The sequence below is a fragment of the Branchiostoma belcheri genome, unplaced genomic scaffold (assembly GCF_001625305.1).
Source record: "Branchiostoma belcheri isolate BF01 breed outbred unplaced genomic scaffold, Haploidv18h27 scaffold2, whole genome shotgun sequence".
Taxonomy (NCBI): Eukaryota; Metazoa; Chordata; class Leptocardii; order Amphioxiformes; family Branchiostomatidae; genus Branchiostoma; species Branchiostoma belcheri.
Window position 1 is genome coordinate 8484021 of NW_017803490.1, and position 17288 is coordinate 8501308.

The 17288-nt window shown below is 39.4% G+C and overlaps 2 protein-coding genes across 2 annotated transcripts; both read right to left on the minus strand.

The window, feature by feature from the left end:
* Window positions 1–338: 338 nt before the first annotated feature.
* Window positions 339–2416, minus strand: LOC109468898 (venom protein 302-like). The gene is made up of 4 exons (XM_019767278.1): window positions 2374–2416; window positions 1890–1969; window positions 1326–1443; window positions 339–680 (listed from the first exon to the last, which is right to left on the minus strand). The coding sequence occupies exons 2-4, from the start codon at window positions 1937–1939 to the stop codon at window positions 480–482; spliced, it is 369 nt and encodes a 122-aa protein (XP_019622837.1). The 5' UTR covers window positions 1940–1969; window positions 2374–2416; the 3' UTR covers window positions 339–479.
* A 1069-nt stretch (window positions 2417–3485) lies between these two features.
* LOC109468895 (venom protein 302-like) lies at window positions 3486–5129 on the minus strand. The gene is made up of 4 exons (XM_019767275.1): window positions 5073–5129; window positions 4539–4618; window positions 3984–4101; window positions 3486–3722 (listed from the first exon to the last, which is right to left on the minus strand). Exons 2-4 carry the CDS (start codon window positions 4586–4588, stop codon window positions 3501–3503), a joined length of 390 nt encoding a protein of 129 aa, XP_019622834.1. The 5' UTR covers window positions 4589–4618; window positions 5073–5129; the 3' UTR covers window positions 3486–3500.
* Window positions 5130–17288: the final 12159 nt, after the last annotated feature.

The following is a 17288-nucleotide window of genomic DNA, read 5'->3' on the forward strand; positions in this document are numbered from 1 at the left end:
ACAGAAGCTGGTGTGTTGCGCTGAAGGGCGGTTATACCGGCTATACAGATAACAGGAGCTGGTGTGTTACACCAAAGGGCGGTTATACCAGCTGTACAGATAACGCTAAAGCTATCCAAATATATTAACTGGAAAGAGAGACTCTGCGTAAGAGGTTTCCAGCAAAGTTTATTCTTCTTATAACTGCATCTCTGATTTTTCATCAGGCACATAATGTATATGTAAAGTACTATGACTTAATATCCTTTTACTACTTTAAAATGGAAGCATAATCTGAAGCATGTTTGCTTTACAATTATACCTCACGTTCTATAATTATTGCTTCAAGAAAAGTGGCTCTGGAATGATGCTTAAAATATACCTTGTGTCACAGCCTCTTTCCACTTCTAGTATGAAAAAAGTTGGTGCACAGAAAACTAAACTACGTTCAAGATTCTTGCCTTTGTAGGCACTTCAGAGCCTCTGGGAGTTGTTGAGAATTATTTCCCAGCAAATGACATGCCCCTCCTCTTCCTCCTTGCTTTCTTGTCTTTCACACATGTTCCGGGCGCAAACGGATCCAACGGTGCAATGAACAGGCCATCGTCTGTAGTAGAGGGTGGTTCAGGATATTGACATATCAGCCCATCTGCACATATGCCATGGATGTTCCACTCACCCCCACAATCCTCGCCCTTCACCTGCAAAAAAAAAAGCTTGTTTCTCAACCAAATTACTTTAGTATGCCCTGTCGCGCCATATTCTTTCTGAAAATTATGTATTAAAGTTTAAACTGTAGTAGTAGTAAAGTTTAAACTGTAATTTCCAACACAATGAATTGGACTCACATATTTAAGCTCCTTTGTGTTTTATGAGCAAAGGATTACTATAATAATTACTTTATGTGCTTTCTGTCTGATGCTCTCAAATCTATGTAAATATTGGCCACACCATTTTGATTTGTTGTTTCTCGGATTTTTTCAGAAAAAGTATGAAGCGACAGGGCAAATAAAAAAAAAAATGGGCCAAGGCACCCCATGAAGGCCGGAAATATTACAATATGAGCTATGAAGTCAATATACCACGCTGGTTTTAAAATTATAAAACTGATAGATTTTGAACTTTTAATGAAACGTAGTTGCATTGTTACATTGAAAAACTTTAATAACTAGGAAGAAAGGGACTTTTGTCAACTGTTGGGGCCAAAATATGAGCATTTTGCAGTTGATTCAGAACCTCAAATCTGTTTTTTTGTTTGTTTTGCAAATCAGAAAAAAATGGACATGGCAAATCCGAGAAACAAATTAAATTGGTGTTGCCTAAAAATAAAATAAAATAGGACTAACCTTGGCACAAACGTCACAGCATCCACACACGTCTTTGACGTAGTTTGCGTTAGCCTTGCACTTTGGCGGTTCCTCACATACAACCTCCTCACATGTTTGACAGGACAGGGCAGCTAGCCTGGTAACAGACAAACATGGAATTTTGTAATTTCTCTCTCTCTCTCTCTCTCTCTCCCTCTCCCTCTCCCTCTCTCTCTTTACAGGTTTGCGATAGCAAAACCTGTTCTATTTTACTTGGATTTTATTTCTTTTTAAAATTGCAAGCCCAAACCCATCTGTACTAAGTTTATTTTTGCTGTTTGGCAATAACTGCAAAGTGAAAAAAAAAAAACAAGGGAGACAAAAATGCTAAACTTAATGTCCAACACTCAGATTGTTAATTGGGACTTACCCAAATTTTCGGCTGACACCTTCAGTTTTGTTCATGGAAAGTTTAGCCTGTTTGTCATAATGTATTACACCAACACAGATGAACTTTCATGCTATTGACTTCAAATATGCGTTTTTGTAAGTCTTATAGTAACACACTGTCTATCACAAAATTGAGAGTTATTTTTTACTCACCCATTCACCTTGGCCAGCAGAACCAGACAAACGATCAGTATCTTCCCCATGGTTCAGCCTCAACAGCTTTGGGTAAAAACCTGCAGGAAAAAGAAAAAGTACAGTACAAATAACACATACAAAAATATAACAAAAGGTAAGGTAGTCCCATAGCCTTTTTGAGGCCATAGGGACAGTGGGTAGTTAGTCCACTGTCTCTTGGGCACGGTATTGGAAGGTGGAGCCCATCCCTCTCCTTCCACCACCTTTTACCTCCCAAACTGAAGTCAGGTACCCATTTTACACCTGGGTGGAGTGAGGAAAGTTGTGTAAAGTGTCTATCCAAAAGAAACAATATCTAGCCAGTATGTATAATGTATCCCGTTGCCTATCTTTACTGCTACATGGCCATTTGACGCCACACTGACTAGTGAATAGATATACTAGTAAACGGAGAAAAGATCATGAAAATTGTTGGAAGTGGGAACGTGAGAGCAACACTCACCTCACAACTGTTTCGTGTGTCGACTTAATGTAGTTCTGAAGCTAGTGTGGTTCGGTTGTCGGTCTGATCTATTGCACATCCTGGTTCTTATCGATATGCTGACACTAAGTCTTGATGCTTATCTTTCAAATTGCGCTCATAGAAAAGTAATAATATTGTGTGCATGTGAAATAGGAAATAGAAAGGTACTACACACCCAAACCAAGTACATGTACTATATGGTATACTATTACTGTACAGTAGTATAATGTAGTGTGGCACATTGCAGACACAGAGACAGTTTGAAGCATTTTATGAAGAAAAGGCAAGAATATTTACACTAAAGATAATGTAGCTGTACTATTAGTATATGACACTGAATTCATAACAATATATCAACCTCTATGCATACAAACATGAGCCTTGCTGTATTTTTACTATATACAAGTAACTGTTATTATTAGTCTATAATAAGCAAACTTGTGCTGCGCACACAATAGTAACAGTGATGTCGCTACAACAAGTTGCCATTTCAGTAAATTGCTACAGTAACAGACCACTGCCTTCGCCTTGCTACATTGTACATTCAGCACCTTTAATTTTGACCCCTGTGATAGTCAGGGTAGTGAGTCTTTGCTTTGTTGGCATACATGTACAATGTACATGTACAACCTTACACAGTCCTACATGCTAGCTAATAATATTAGAAATTCAACACTTGAATGATAACAAAAGTTTGATTTTTCCACTTCAGTGGTAAGATACTGATGTAAATGTCATTTAAAGCTAAAGCTATCTGAAAGTCTTAAAGAAAAGAGAATATATTAATTGGAAAGAGAGACTGTAAGAGGTTTTCAGCAAAGTTTATTTTATATCATTCTACATCTCTGATTTTTAATCAGGCACATAATGTATGTAAAGACTACTACTATAAGTTAACATCTTGTTGCTAGTTACATGTTAACATATCTACTTTACAATTATATCTCTAATTGCTTCAACTTTAAGGAAAAGTGGCTCTGGAATGGTGCTTAAAATATGCCTTGTGTCACTTTCTTTCCAATAGTATGAAAAAAGTTGGTGCACAGAAAAACTATGTTTAAGATTCTTGCCTTTGTAGGCACTTCAGAGCCTCTGGGAGTTGAGAATTATTTCTCCGAATCCCCAAAAATATCCCTCCTGTAATGCCTCTTCCTCCCTTTTTTCTCCTTTTTGGCTTTCTTATCTTTCACACATGTCCCGGGTTCATGAGGATTGAAAGCAATAAGGCCATCTTCATTAGGAGTGGGTGGGTCGGGTTCCTGACATATCAGTCCATCTGCGCAGGTTCCATCCAGGTTCCACAGTCCACCACAGCTCTCTCCCTTCACCTGCAAAAAAAAAAGCTTATTTCTCAACCAAATTATGCATTTTCGTTATGTAGTAAAGTTTACACTGTTTGATTTGATTTGATTTATTGAAATTGCAACAGTGCAATACACGCGGAACAGAGGCAGCTGTTGCTGGTGTTGTGTCCCGCACATAGAAACGAATACTGGACAGACAATACTCAAAAAAAAATGGACAGGGCAAATTCGAGAAACAAAAAATTAAATTGGTGTGGCCTAAAAAGAAAATAAAATAGGACTAACCTTGGCACAAACGTCACAGCATCCACACACATCCTTGACGTAGTTTGCGTTTCTCTTGCACTTTGGAGGTTCCTGACATTCAAACTCCCCACACGGAAGACAGGACAGGGCAGCTAGCCTGGTGACAGACAAACATTCATTTGTAAAACAACTAGAAGGATTGAAATAACAGGTAACAGGTTTTTCTAGAGAAATTTATCATGAGGGAGCAGATCACAAGCATAGCGACCACCTTGCTACCGTCTGTTTCCAACTGCAACAAATTTTCAGCCCGAACCACTCCATACTACTTATCAGTATGAGGTAAAGCATAAAGCCTCCATAGCAGACAGGCTTATAGAACTGAGGGTTTGGTGGTCTTCGACTGTTTTTTGAGGGTAACTCAACCAGGCCGGCTATGTTGTCTATATGCAATCAGAAAATAGCACATAAATTTCCAAAGACCCTGAAGACCCCCCAAACCCCCAGTTTTTGACATGCTATATGGAGGCTAGGTAAAGCATTTATGTACTACAAAAATGAGATAGAAATGAAGTGTAAGTTTTTTTGACTCACCCATTCACCATGGCCAGCAGAACCAGACATATGATCAGTATCTTCCCCATGGTTCAGCCTCAACAGCTTTGGGTAAAAACCTGAAGGAAAAAGAAAAAATAACCAACGTACAGTACCAATAACACATCCTTAGAAAACACAAAAAAAGTAAAAGGTACCGGGGTAGTCCCATAACGGTTTTGATGCTGTAGGGGCAGTGCATGGGTTGTTAATCCACTGTGTCTAGGACAGTGTGACCGTTGGTATGGGAAGGCAGAGCCCAAGCCCCATCCCTCTCCTTTCACTGCCCTACCTCCCCAACCAAAGTCAGGTACCCATTCTACACCTGGGTGGAGTGAGGAAAGTCATGTCAAGTCCCAAGAACAAAATGTCTTGCTAGGAATCGAACCTGGGACCTCTGTTGTCTCATGGCTAGACTAAATTAGCCAATTGGCAGATTAATACTGTAACAGCATCACTACTGTAGTGCACATACTAGTGATATAAACTGAGAAAAGATCATGAAAATTGTAGGAACATGAGAGCAAGACTCACCTCACAACTGTTCGGTGTGGAGACTTTGTCGTTCTGAAGCTACAGTGGCTCGGCCGTCGGTCTGATCTATCTCACATCCTGGTTCTTATCGATTTGCTGACAGACGATGCTTATCTTTCAAATTGCGCTCGTAGAAAAGTAATATTAATATGTGCATGTAAAATAGGAAAAAGTGTGGTATGCACTGGTCAGAGTTAGCTTTGCTAGTAATGACTGCAAAAATCAACATTTTCGATTTCTTCGCCTTAAAAGATTGAAGGTTTTTTTGCACATCGCTTAAAAGACAATTTGCTGACAACACTCAGGCGATTCTTATCTTTCAAATTGTCTTTCATGTACATGTAGGAAAACGATTATATTAATATGTGCATGTAAAATAGAAAGATATTGCAAACCCAAAGCAAGGTGTATGCACCTAATAGTATACTTTTACTGTAATCAAGTCTTAGTACCGGGGGTAGTGTGGAAAATTTTGAGAACATAGATACCATATAAAGCATTTTATGAAGAAAAGGCAAGAATTTACATTTGATTAAGTGCCGCACTACAAAATGTATATGACACTGACTTCAAAACTATATATCAACCTCTATGCACACAAACATGCGTCGTACTGTGTTTTTACTATATACAAGTAACTTCTAATGATAGTCTACTAAAAGCAAACTCCTGCTGTGCATACAATAGCAACACTGATGCCGCTACAACAAGTTCCTGTTGCCATTTGAGTAATAATAATATAAATTGCTACACTACAACAGTTACTATAATTCCACTGTGCACTGCCTTGTCTTTGCTACATACAGTTACATTAAAATAGAAATTTGTAAATCTTGACATTTTTGCAACATTTTATAGTTCATAGTCTGTACATTACACTATAATTTTTTTACTTGATATGGTAACCTCAGTCTTTGTGTTATAATTGGTGATAAAAGTACATGTAAAACAAAAGTTCAGGGATCTTATACCTCCATTTAGAAATATTTAGAGCTTTTTTTCTAAGATTATTTTTTTATTTTGTCATTTCCATTTAGGTTGTAATTAGCATTGATGATAATCTACCAACGCATTTGTGTCTCAAGGACTTGTTGTTTATGAAATAAGTCACAGATATCATTCAGTTATCACGATTTTATCAACCAGAAATGTACCCCTAGTTAATGCAGGTTACCAGAAGCAAAGTTTACTCAGCGATAACTCCCTAACCTAAGTTATAGTTTAATCTAACCTTGCAGGCTGTTTTCTGATTAGCCCAGTTCTAAAAACGGGGGTAATTCAACCAGGCCGACTATGTTGTCTATATGCAATCAGAAAATAGCACGTAAAAGCTCCCAAAGACCATGAAGACCCCCAAACCCCCAGTTTTTGGCATGCTATGTTTACTCAGTGATAACTCCCTAACCTTGTAGTTTAATCTAACATCACAGTTTGGCAAACAGTTCGATTTTTTCCCACATATCTGCTCTTGACTATCAGTAGTGAAGTACTTCATAACTTGGCTGGGGGGCAGATAAATATGGACTTTTCTTTAATGTGTGTATGGCTGGATATTTACTGCGTACCTATGATGTTTTGTACAGTGTTAAGCAATAAGTCCCATAGTTATTATGTCGTTTCGTAGCTAGAACACTCAGGAAATAGTCTGGTATGCATTAGCCAGAATGACTACGCAAAAATCAAAATATATTTTTCAATTTCCTCTTTAAAAGATTGGTGTTTTTTTAATTACATTTTGTATATCATGATGATATAGACTAAGTGCATTTGTATAGTGATAAACTCTGGCTTGTTAATGTGGGTTTTGGTTGAGTTATTGCTAAGAGTGCACTTCAGCATGTTGGTGAGTTAGCTGATTCATGTTCTCAGCTTGTAAGTGAACTCTCTTAAAACATTTTACATAATAATATACTTTCAAAGCTATTACCACTGTTTCGAGAATCTTGATGAACTGGCCTACTACATTTTGTACTACTAGTATCTGATAATGTTTTTGCACATTTGTTTACAAGTACAGTATTGTTATCAGTTAGTTCTCTTTTAACATATTCCATCTACAGACATAACTTTTGCTTACACATACATACTGTGGGACTGTTACAGTAATTGTAGAATTTCGCTACAATGATTGCTAAGATTGTAAGAAAACAGTTCCTCCGATGTGGCAGTTGTTTTCGCACGAGGTGTTTTCTCTGGCTAGCTCAGGGAGGTAATTTTGGGATCAAGTGGGATTAATTTGGGATTAGAGAACACAATGCCCGATAGCCAGCTGGGCAAACTCACATGTTCCTAAATGTGCATGGGTACAACCTTTTCCTTATCATGTGGTAGCCTCCACCAGGCCTACCTGCGGGGGTACGGATCCTAGAATTTGGCAAAAAGGAGAGTAAAATTGGCCAGGCAAGTCAGTCTGCGGAAGGTTGTTTCTTTTTCAAGGTGTCCAAACTTCCCTGGCAAATATTCTCCAATATATAGCCAGCGTAGGTAGTCTGGTAGAGACTACAACTTTTTTGGCCTCCACCAGGCCTTCCTACGGGGGTACGGATTGTAGAATTCAGCAAAAAGGAGAGTACAATTGGCCTGGTGAGACTGTCCTTGGAAGGTTGTTTCTTTCCCTCTGCGGCCAGTCAAACCCTTGCGGTGGCCAAACTCTTCTGGCAAATATTCTCCTATATACATGTATAGCCAGCGTAGTTAGTCCGTTAGAGACTACAACTTTTTCCTTATCATGTGGGCTCTTATCTTTGATTTGTTCTCAGATTCTCAGAAAAAAAATAAGCGACCGGGCAAAAAAACAGACCTAGGTAACCTATGATAGCCCTAAAGGTTTCGATAAGAGCCATGAAGTCAACATTATACCAGGCTGGTTTGTAGTTTTAATCAAACCGTTGCATTTTGATAGATGAAAAACATTTGAAACAACTAGGAACACAAGGACTTTTCTTCAACTCTTGGGGCCAAACTATGAACATTTTGGAGTTGATTCAGAACCTGAATTTCTTATTTTCCAAATTCAGAAAAAAACTGAAGCTGGCGAATCCAGAACCAATTAATTAAGCTGCTGTGGCCTCATCATGCGGTCCCTTATCTTTGCGACTGACCGTAACTTGCATAACATCAAAACAAGCTGTCGGCTAAACAGACAAATGATGTTGTGTGGGGGCTACATGTGCGAATGTGGGGAAAGTTTGCTGCAAAGCTGGATTAGGCAAGAACAATGACCTCAGCAAACATTGTCTTCAGAAGCGAAAGTAGCCAAGGAGATATGGAATATAAAGTCTTCAGGGTTTTGACTACTGATCACTTTCGCCACTGCTGTCGGTATTCGACCAGGTAAAAGTTTGTTTCTTATTTTAAAAGATTTCGTTGAAAAGAATTGGGGTTAAGACATCAAAAAGTTAAGCCGGATTAAGCAATGTTGCCATCTGATGATGATGATTGTTTATATAGTCTGACATTACATATTGAATCGATGTACATGTATGTCGTATTGACATAATATTTAGTTTACCCTAAGTTGTGTATAAGACAGTGTGTTCTGAGAACTTTTTATTGAGTTAACCTTCTCCCTGCTGCCTAACACCATAACCAAACAAATTTGGTGCCAAACAGCTACCATAGCACAGGAAGGTTAAAGATATTACCAGCTAGTATGAAAAATAGAAATTAGGATGAACAAATCATATTGGACTTTAGTAAGTCTTTATTTATAGGAAAAATTAACCTGTTACGCATGACTAAAGTTCTGTAAAGCGTAGAAGCTTCAAAAGCTTCCAGGTGGTATCCACCATCTTTCTTTCTTTAGTCTTCTCAGAAATAATCTTTTTCAGAACATTTTTTGTATGGCTGCATAGAAAACTTTTTTTAGTGTTTGATCTACTTGAAGAAAATAATGACGGACGCCTGAGAGATGATTATGACTAATTAGGAAGATAATTAGAATTATCCCCCCTGCGTTGGGTAATGATAGTTTTCAGGTGAAAAGGACTCATGTAGGGGGTCACCCTGACATGTCAGGTCGATAACTCAACACTACAAAACGCAGGAAAGAGTTGAATAAAGACACTCTTTTTGCACTACTAGGAGGATTGTTCAGCCAACGTTTTGGTGACCGTCTGTCACCTTTAGCCTCCGTAGCAGGCTTATAGAACTGGGGGTTTGGTGTTTTCGGCTGTTTTCTGATTAGCCTAGTTCTAATAATTCAACCAGGCCGGCTATGTTGTCTATATGCAATCAGAAAATAGCACATAAAAGCTCCCAAAAACCCTGAAGACCCCCAAAACAACCAGTTTTTGGCATGCTGTGGAGGCTACATGTATGTCACCTTCCTCAGGGCAATTCTGACTGGTTCAAGTTGCTTGCAATTGAGGGAGTGTTCTGGAGTATGCCACCCAGGGAAATTTTAGATTTTCAGGCCTTCAAAAAAAAATCATGGGGTTGAGAGTGGTTCTCACTCTCAGTGGCCCTTTGGAGGTTTTCATAGTTTTACCCACGATTTCTGTCGATTTTGTTGATGGATTGATTTAAAAATTCATGTTTACTAGTAGAAGGCACAAATTATCGCACATCTCCACAGGTGCTTTAGAATGTTATAATGACTTACTAATGTGCTATAATTGCTCTAAATGATATATGTGGCACCTGTGGTAGACCTATGTTTAATGGTAGGTTTGTCCGATATTTCTCTGATTTATTTGACATTTATTGTGTTTGTGTTGGCTGTCCCCCTTTCAGCCATTGTGACCTCTTGGTCACATGAACGACCTTTTTACTTCAAGGTCACCAAACTTCTATAGATATCAAGTCTCTACATTTTGATGCGCCGCCAAAATTAATACCAAATTTTTCACACCTTTTAAGCCAAAAAATTGGAGTCACCATTTATAGTATTAAATTCCAGCCGGCTATTAATTTTTGTAATCCTCCAATTGTAGTGCTTTTAACTTTATAGCACACAGTAATGTGTTTGCGTACATGTGTTTCAGAATGTTGGAATGTGAAGTGTTTGAAATTTGGGAAAGGTGTTTGAGCTTGAGGTGGGCTTTATCAAAGGTTTGACTGTGAGTCCATTTCCATGAGCGATAATGGGACATGACAGGGTGTTAAGGCCACATCAATTTAATTTCTTGGTTAACGGATTCGCCCGCTTCATTTTTTTCTGATTTGAAAATAAAAGTAAAAATTCAGAATCAACTGCAAAATGCTCATATTTTGCCCTGAACAGATAAAAACAGCCCTTTTCTTCATAGTTGTTACAGTTGTTCCATCTTTCATCACAGTGGTATCATTAAAAGTTCAAAATTCATTGTTTAAATTTTGAACCAGTCTGGGTTGTTGTCTTCATGGCTCCTATCATACCATTTTGGGCCATAATACGATGCCTAGGCCTGTTTTTATTTTTTTTATTTTTTTCGCCCGCCCGCTCCATTATTTTTGTAGAAAAATCCGTTAACCAAGAAATTAAATTGGTGTGGCCTAATGGGACATGACGGGGCGTTAAGTGGCGTGGGTGACGTCATAATTACTGTTGAAGTGTGCCATAAAGATCTCGTGTTTGCGCCAACGTTGGCTGTTAATGTGCTTCTACAAGCGTTTGGGTTCCCAGACAGGTGCTGTTTCATGCTATGCTGTGAGTATTTTATGCCAATATGTATTGAAATTTCTTTTAAATTAATTACCTATTTTTGCTTGCCAATGTGATATAAGCGCTACACTGTTTTATATGCTGTGGGATTGTTACTTTTGGTAGGTGATTTTATATGTAGCTCCGCGTTGTGCAAAAAATACTGTAATTCCTGATATTTCATTGTACTTTACATGTATGTTCATGGTTTTCAGTCACTTCCATATGGTGAACTTATCATTACAGTTAACAAATAAATCCTGGACTTTCTTTTTCCTGCACCTGTTGCCACCATGGAGTTCTAAGAACACCTCCATTTTTCTCAGACCGTGAAATTTTGTTACCATGCACATAAAATGAATTACAGTATGAGCATTTCTATATATTAAGTTAGTAATTCATAAGGGTACATTTTCTACTGGTCTTAGTGATTTGTTAGAACAGGAAAATCCAGACGTTTTGAGACAGGAAGCAAGACTTTATCAGTGACAGACTGAAATCATGATACTCAGTGTACAGACAATCCCTTGGGAGACAACAAAAGGATCAGTACTTTTAATTTACTTCAGATCAATTCAATAGACTCTGAAAGACATCACTCTGGCTTCAGTATTCTCTTATTTGTGATAGATTTAAAACATGACTTGCTGTTGCATAGTACTTCTAAGACAACTAAGACCTCTAAAGATTACTTTTAAATTTACCACTAGTACGTGTTATGTAAGCTTTATCTGATATAGCAGCCTTCAGGGTGGAACAAACTTAATTAGCTAATTAGCCTGATTACCATTTCAATGCGCCCACCTTACATTAGGTGAGTAGGTGGCGGATTTAAATGTCTATCTTCACAATCTAGATCTTGGCAAGATTTTCCTACATTCTGGGAAAGACCAGTGCGCAGGTGTAGTAAGCTTTGGTTTTGTCTACTTTCACGATGAATTGTGGACTAACATGTAGTCAAAATGGCATCAAGTGCACAATGCCATAAGCAGCTACATGATGGACTGAAACACCAGGGTCCATATGATATCTTAGGTTTGTAACTGTTTTTCTCACCTCAGTAGGCTTTGTTTACATGGTGGCTTGAATGATACAGGATAAGTAAGATGTTTTATGGTGTTTTGTTGCGCTTTAGGACAATTGTACATGATGTGTCATAAGCACTTCTATCATTATAGGGACATGCATGTTGTATGTCAAATATATAAGGATGATTCCCACCATCAGGAAACATAGTGGTTACAATGAAAGACTAAATCATCACAACATCTATAATATTTCGGGGATACAAAACATGGCATCTACCCTCAAACTATCCTTAAGCTATAACACAGTGTTATAAAGTAGACCAGTTTTGTAGTGTTTCCAGGCCAGTCAGTGTCCTCAAGTTCAACAAAACTCAGTACAGGAACTAATGTCAAACAATAATGTAAAGTTAAAGGTTGCTGTTTGTTTTGTAGGTGAGTTTCGCAGTGTTTAGAGCTAGCTCATGTTTCGAAGCAGCAACCCAGTTCCAGCATATTTGCTATTATAAGATTGAAGTTACAAGAAGATGCTATTCGTTTTATAGGGGAGTTTTGCGGTGTTTAGAAGCCAGGTCGTGCTCAGATGACCTGGCGGCAGCATGGTTCGCGTGATGGCAGACGACTTCGACTGTGAGACCACGGGCAAGCGGCCTCGGGTCTCTGGGAATCTGCCCGCGGTACGTCCGCCCTTGGTGAAGCTGCCCGCGGCCAACGACTCGGACTGTGAGAGCGACGGTAGCCTGCCTATGGAGCGGCCGCAGGTTTCTGGGATCCTGCCCGTGGTGAAGCCGCCCGCGGTCTCTGATGATGACTCGGACTGTGAGAGCTCAGGCAGTTTGCCCGCGGTGCGGCCGCGGGTGTCGGGAAGCGAATCCGACACAGAAAGCTCGGACAGTCTGCCGGTAGAGGTGGATGTGGAAGAGGTGCAGGAAATCGAGGAACTGCTACATAAGGTAGGACGGGCAAGAACTGGAACAGCAAATTGTGATGACCAGAGAGATCACACTGAGTGTGCATTTGCCATGTGAAAAAGCTGACCCAAAAATTGACATTTAGAATGAATATGAAATGATTGTGTGTCTGATGTGTGTGTGAATGAATGTGAATGATATTATGTTTTGTACATCTATCTGTCTTCATTTGTCCATTCTACTTGACTGTTGCTGTTCTTTCTTCTTCAGCTACAATTGTATTATTGGCTACTTACATGTGGATCATTGACACATTTTTTTATTGATTAATGTTACCATAATAAATCATTTGTGAAGTTGTTTGCCAATTTTAGAATGCACCCATTTTTAGTAAAATTTGATTTCCATTACAACTTTCAATGCTGATAGTGGACCTTGTATTCTTTTAAAAGGTGATTCTTTCAAACTCATGTTTTGTTCTTGTGGCAAGTAAAATTAATGTTATTCTTAACATTTGTAAAATGTGTCCCTATTATGATTTTCAGTTGAGAGCTCTCCTATCCGCTGAGCTCCCAGATGACCTGTTGGAGGATGACAGCGCGTCGGCTTCCTCGCTTTCCGACAGCGGACGTCTCTCCGACAGCGGGCGCATGTCCGACAACGACATGCTACGGGACAAGAGGCCAAATAGGTATTATTTTGTATATGACAGTGACAGAATGCTACAATGTGACATTTTGGCATGTTATGGTAACAACATCTATTTATTTCTTTACCGGCTTGGCAATATTAGCCAGGTGTGCCAGTGTTTTTTTTTTACGTCAGCTGTACAATGTAGTCCTAAATGTATCTGTCAGCAGCAACACCTTGCAAATCAAAAGCAGTCATTGTTGTCCAGAAGGTGACATGCGGTCACCAAAATGTAAAAGCCACTGGTTGTTAAACTTCGAACAACCCTCCTGTACATGACCGCATAGTCTCTTGCCAAATGATTCGTTGATGTGAGCTACTGCATTTCAGACTGAAATAGGGATAGGCTGAGTACATGTAGCTGTTACAGATTACAGCAAATATTTGTATAGCTTTCCTTACATTGTCATTTGCTGCATATTCCAGACTGAAACAGTGGCAGGCTGAGCAGCAGTGGCTGCACCAGGGTGGGGGAGGGCTGTACACATCTACCCCTATGGTGGGGACTAACGCACCTCCACTCAAGACCCCTGGGGGAATGCATGACTATCAGGTACAACAGTTACTGATCCGTAGATCTGAGATATACTAGTACTCTGGATAAAGAAATAAACTTGAAACTGCTCTCTAACACACAGGCTGATGTTTTAAATTTTTTTAAAGTTCTTTTTCTCTTAACACATAAGGTCAATGACCTGGACCAGATGTCTGTCACCATAGTAGTAACTGGCGGTATAGCAAACACTGCGTGTGGTGTTGGATTGCATTATATAGCGTTACAGGAAAGAGTGGAGGGGCTGGCCACCATACATGTACATATTAATGTGTTTGAATAAGAATAAGGTGTGCAGTACATACATGTATTTGTTGGGCTAGACCATTTTTGTGAAGGTAAACATTCACTCATAATGCCTTTGCTTCGAATAGTAACGTTACCTTAAAAAGTTAATACATAGTTTAGTCTCACTCATGTGTCCTGCCTTATAATACAGACTGGAGTGAGTGAAGGGCAGTACCAGCATCCTGACCAGTACAGTTACCATGGCAACGGACACTTCCCGCCACAACAGTACATAGAACACGGTTCCCATGGAAACGGCTATCCCCCAGTGACAGGGTGGGAGGGGCAGTACGAACCACAGCCAGGGCAGTACGGCAACACGGTTAGTCTGCATTTTGTGGGAAAAAATAATGTTTTGGTCTATTTGTTCATCTGATCCTACCATTCCAAATACATACCGTTAACAGTGGTAGAAATATTATTATACTTTTTTTTCAGTGTGCTGCAATATTGCAGAAGGTCATAATTTTGTTCTACAATTCAGAAAGTAGAAGTCTTTCTGCAAATACTCACCACTTAAAAATCTGACATATACAAAATTGCATGTTGTCAAACAAAATTACTGATATTATAGAGTCAGTTGAAAACACAAAAGCTCTAAAACACCATTGAACACCTAGCCTGATTTTTTCAGCCTGCAAAATTGCAGGTTGCTTAATTTTTCTTCTGCAATATTGAAAATGTCTCTACAAAATGCAGACTGCAGATGGGTAGTTCTAACACTGATATTTCTGTAATATTTCAGGATGAGCACGGTGCGTTTGACTACCAACAACGCGGCGAAATCGACGGAGCGACCAACTCAGATGACTGCGGCAGCGTCAACGGGCTTTACCATGGCAACGACCACTACCAGAACTACGGTCGCCACGGTTACTACCATGGCAACAATGGTGACGGACAGCCGGCCCCACAGGAGTTCAATGGCTACCATGGGGGCTATGAGAATGCCGATTACGGGTACCCCTATAGGCAGGAGAAATACCCACCGGAAGGGTTAAGAGAGGTGTCACCCGGACAGGTTCAAGATGTGAGTGAAACACCCCTGTCCCAGGGAGCTAATTACATGTACATGTATTAGCCAGAAAAGCTAGTGGGAATGGCCCATGTAGTTTAGGAGGAGAAACGTTTAAAAAAACTTGTGACATAGCCCACCTTGTACATACATTTTTGTACTATTGTACTATAAAATTCATTTGTACTATAAAATCATACCTTGATGTCTAGGACCTGAACATTTTCTAGGCTTCTTCAAGAATCTCCTATTAGATTACTGTAACAGTAACAGTGTGTATGGTGTTGTAATGTTATGTACTATGCTGTACTATGTATTTTTATGTGCAATCAATTTATAACTACAGCAATGCAAGTCCATCTTGAGCGCTAACTTAATGGTATTTTTGAGGGCTTCGTGTGACTAAAAAGTATTTTAGCGTCTAGCCTCCCTCCATTGTTGAAATCGCTCATCTTTCCTCCCTTAACAGTCGCACACCACAGAAGACTACAAGGTCGTGTACAACAAAGGTCAGGACCTGGGAGAGGGGCATGATGGGAAGGATGTGACACCAGAGAACGGGGTCGAAGTTCAGGAAGACAAATTTGAAAGGATGCAGAAAGAATTCCTCGACTCTGGTCAGTTGATTTTTATAACTCGTGTCAACTTATTCATGCAAATGAATCCAGCAACAGATTAAAATCAATTTTAGTGTTCTTTTTTAAAGATTCGGTGACTAAGTTTAGTAAGTTTCAAGTAAGTTTCAAACTAAAGGATGTTTTACTCTGTTGTTCACTGTAGGCACACCAAAGCTGTTCTCTGAAGGTAAACTTAAGTCATCAAAACTAAACACGATATTTTAACATCAGCATTTAGCCTTAAACATCTACACTTTTCTTTCCTCAATGACAGCTTTACTTGGTGTCAATTGTGCATGGTGGTAGAGACTAGAAATAATCTAACATTATCTAGAGACTAATAATCTAACTGATTTCTTTTACAACAGCTGAACACAAACGGAACGTTTAGCATATAACGTATGTGATGATTAAACGTGTGTGTACAATTCTTAACCCTCAGCTGGAATGGCTTCCTGGAGCTTGTTTTAACTTGCTAACTACATGTAGCTTTTATCTAGCATTACTTTAGTTTAGAAAAGTTGGGATATTGTTAGGTTAACCTTACAAGGCTATATTAAATTTTATATAATCATATGTAAAACTCAGATTGTTTGTACATGTACAGCTGTGTTTTATAAGACTTGTTTTATCATTGCAGTTGATCCCTATCAGCAGCAGACTAACATGTTTGTTTGTTTGTTTGTGTGTCAGGTGCAGGTGACGGCCGCCAGCTAGCACAGCTGCAGATTCTGTATAAGGCGCGAGGTAGAAAGCTTGAGGAACTTACTCAGCAGTTAGACGTGCTACGGGAGGACTCAGCTCGAGAGAAGAGAGTACTCAGTCATCAACTCAACTTGGCAAAAGGTGGAGCAACATTTTTTGTGCATTTGTTCTTCTACGTAGTTTTAAGTATAGAATCACAGTTCAAGTTTCTAGAATTTTAAATGTTTGTAGGTCTCAAAATTTTTGCTCAATCATTAGCTGGCCTTGGCAAAGGTTTGTCTACATTTCCATAGTTTCAGACCTTGTTAGACATTATTTCTCTTAAGTTTTGAGTGGTTTTAGGTCTCAAAACTTTTCTTGGTTTTGCAATGCTGTTATGTTAGTTGTGGTTGTTAAAAAAAGTTCCCTCTCAAAGAATGTTGGCTTCCTGTCTAGGCTACTGAACATGCGGTCTAGAGGTCATGGGTTTGATCCTTTGCATTCCTGGCTAGGTGCTGTGGCCTTGGGAAAGGCACTCTACAAGACTTTCCCCCACTCCACCCAGGTGTAAAATTGGTACCTGACAGCTATGGGTGTAGGAGTCTACATCTACCTTTTCACAACTCTGCCATCTATTCTGCCACCCTTTAGGTGAGAAGGAGGGTATGCAGGCCAGTCTGCATCAGTGTCAGCAGCTGCTGCAGGAGACTAAGGAGGAACTGCAGACTGTGCAGGGGAGGGTGTCTGCAGCAGAGACGTGGGCACAGGCAACAGAGACGGCTAAGGGGGAGGTGAGGGGATTACTGTATC

What these genes read in the sequence shown, in the direction of transcription:
- LOC109468898 (XM_019767278.1), bottom strand. Translation starts at nt 1,939, where the DNA reads ATGGGGAAGATACTGATCGTTTGTCTGGTTCTGCTGGCCAAGGTGAAT. An exon ending in CTGCTGGCCAAGGTGAATGG is followed by an intron (nt 1,444 to 1,889) that starts GTGAGTAAAAAA and finishes GTCTGTTACCAG; the next exon opens with GCTAGCTGCCCTGTCCTGTC. An exon ending in GCTGTGACGTTTGTGCCAAG is followed by an intron (nt 681 to 1,325) that starts GTTAGTCCTATT and finishes TTTTTTTTGCAG; the next exon opens with GTGAAGGGCGAGGATTGTGG.
- LOC109468895 (XM_019767275.1), bottom strand. Translation starts at nt 4,588, where the DNA reads ATGGGGAAGATACTGATCATATGTCTGGTTCTGCTGGCCATGGTGAAT. An exon ending in CTGCTGGCCATGGTGAATGG is followed by an intron (nt 4,102 to 4,538) that starts GTGAGTCAAAAA and finishes GTCTGTCACCAG; the next exon opens with GCTAGCTGCCCTGTCCTGTC. An exon ending in GCTGTGACGTTTGTGCCAAG is followed by an intron (nt 3,723 to 3,983) that starts GTTAGTCCTATT and finishes TTTTTTTTGCAG; the next exon opens with GTGAAGGGAGAGAGCTGTGG.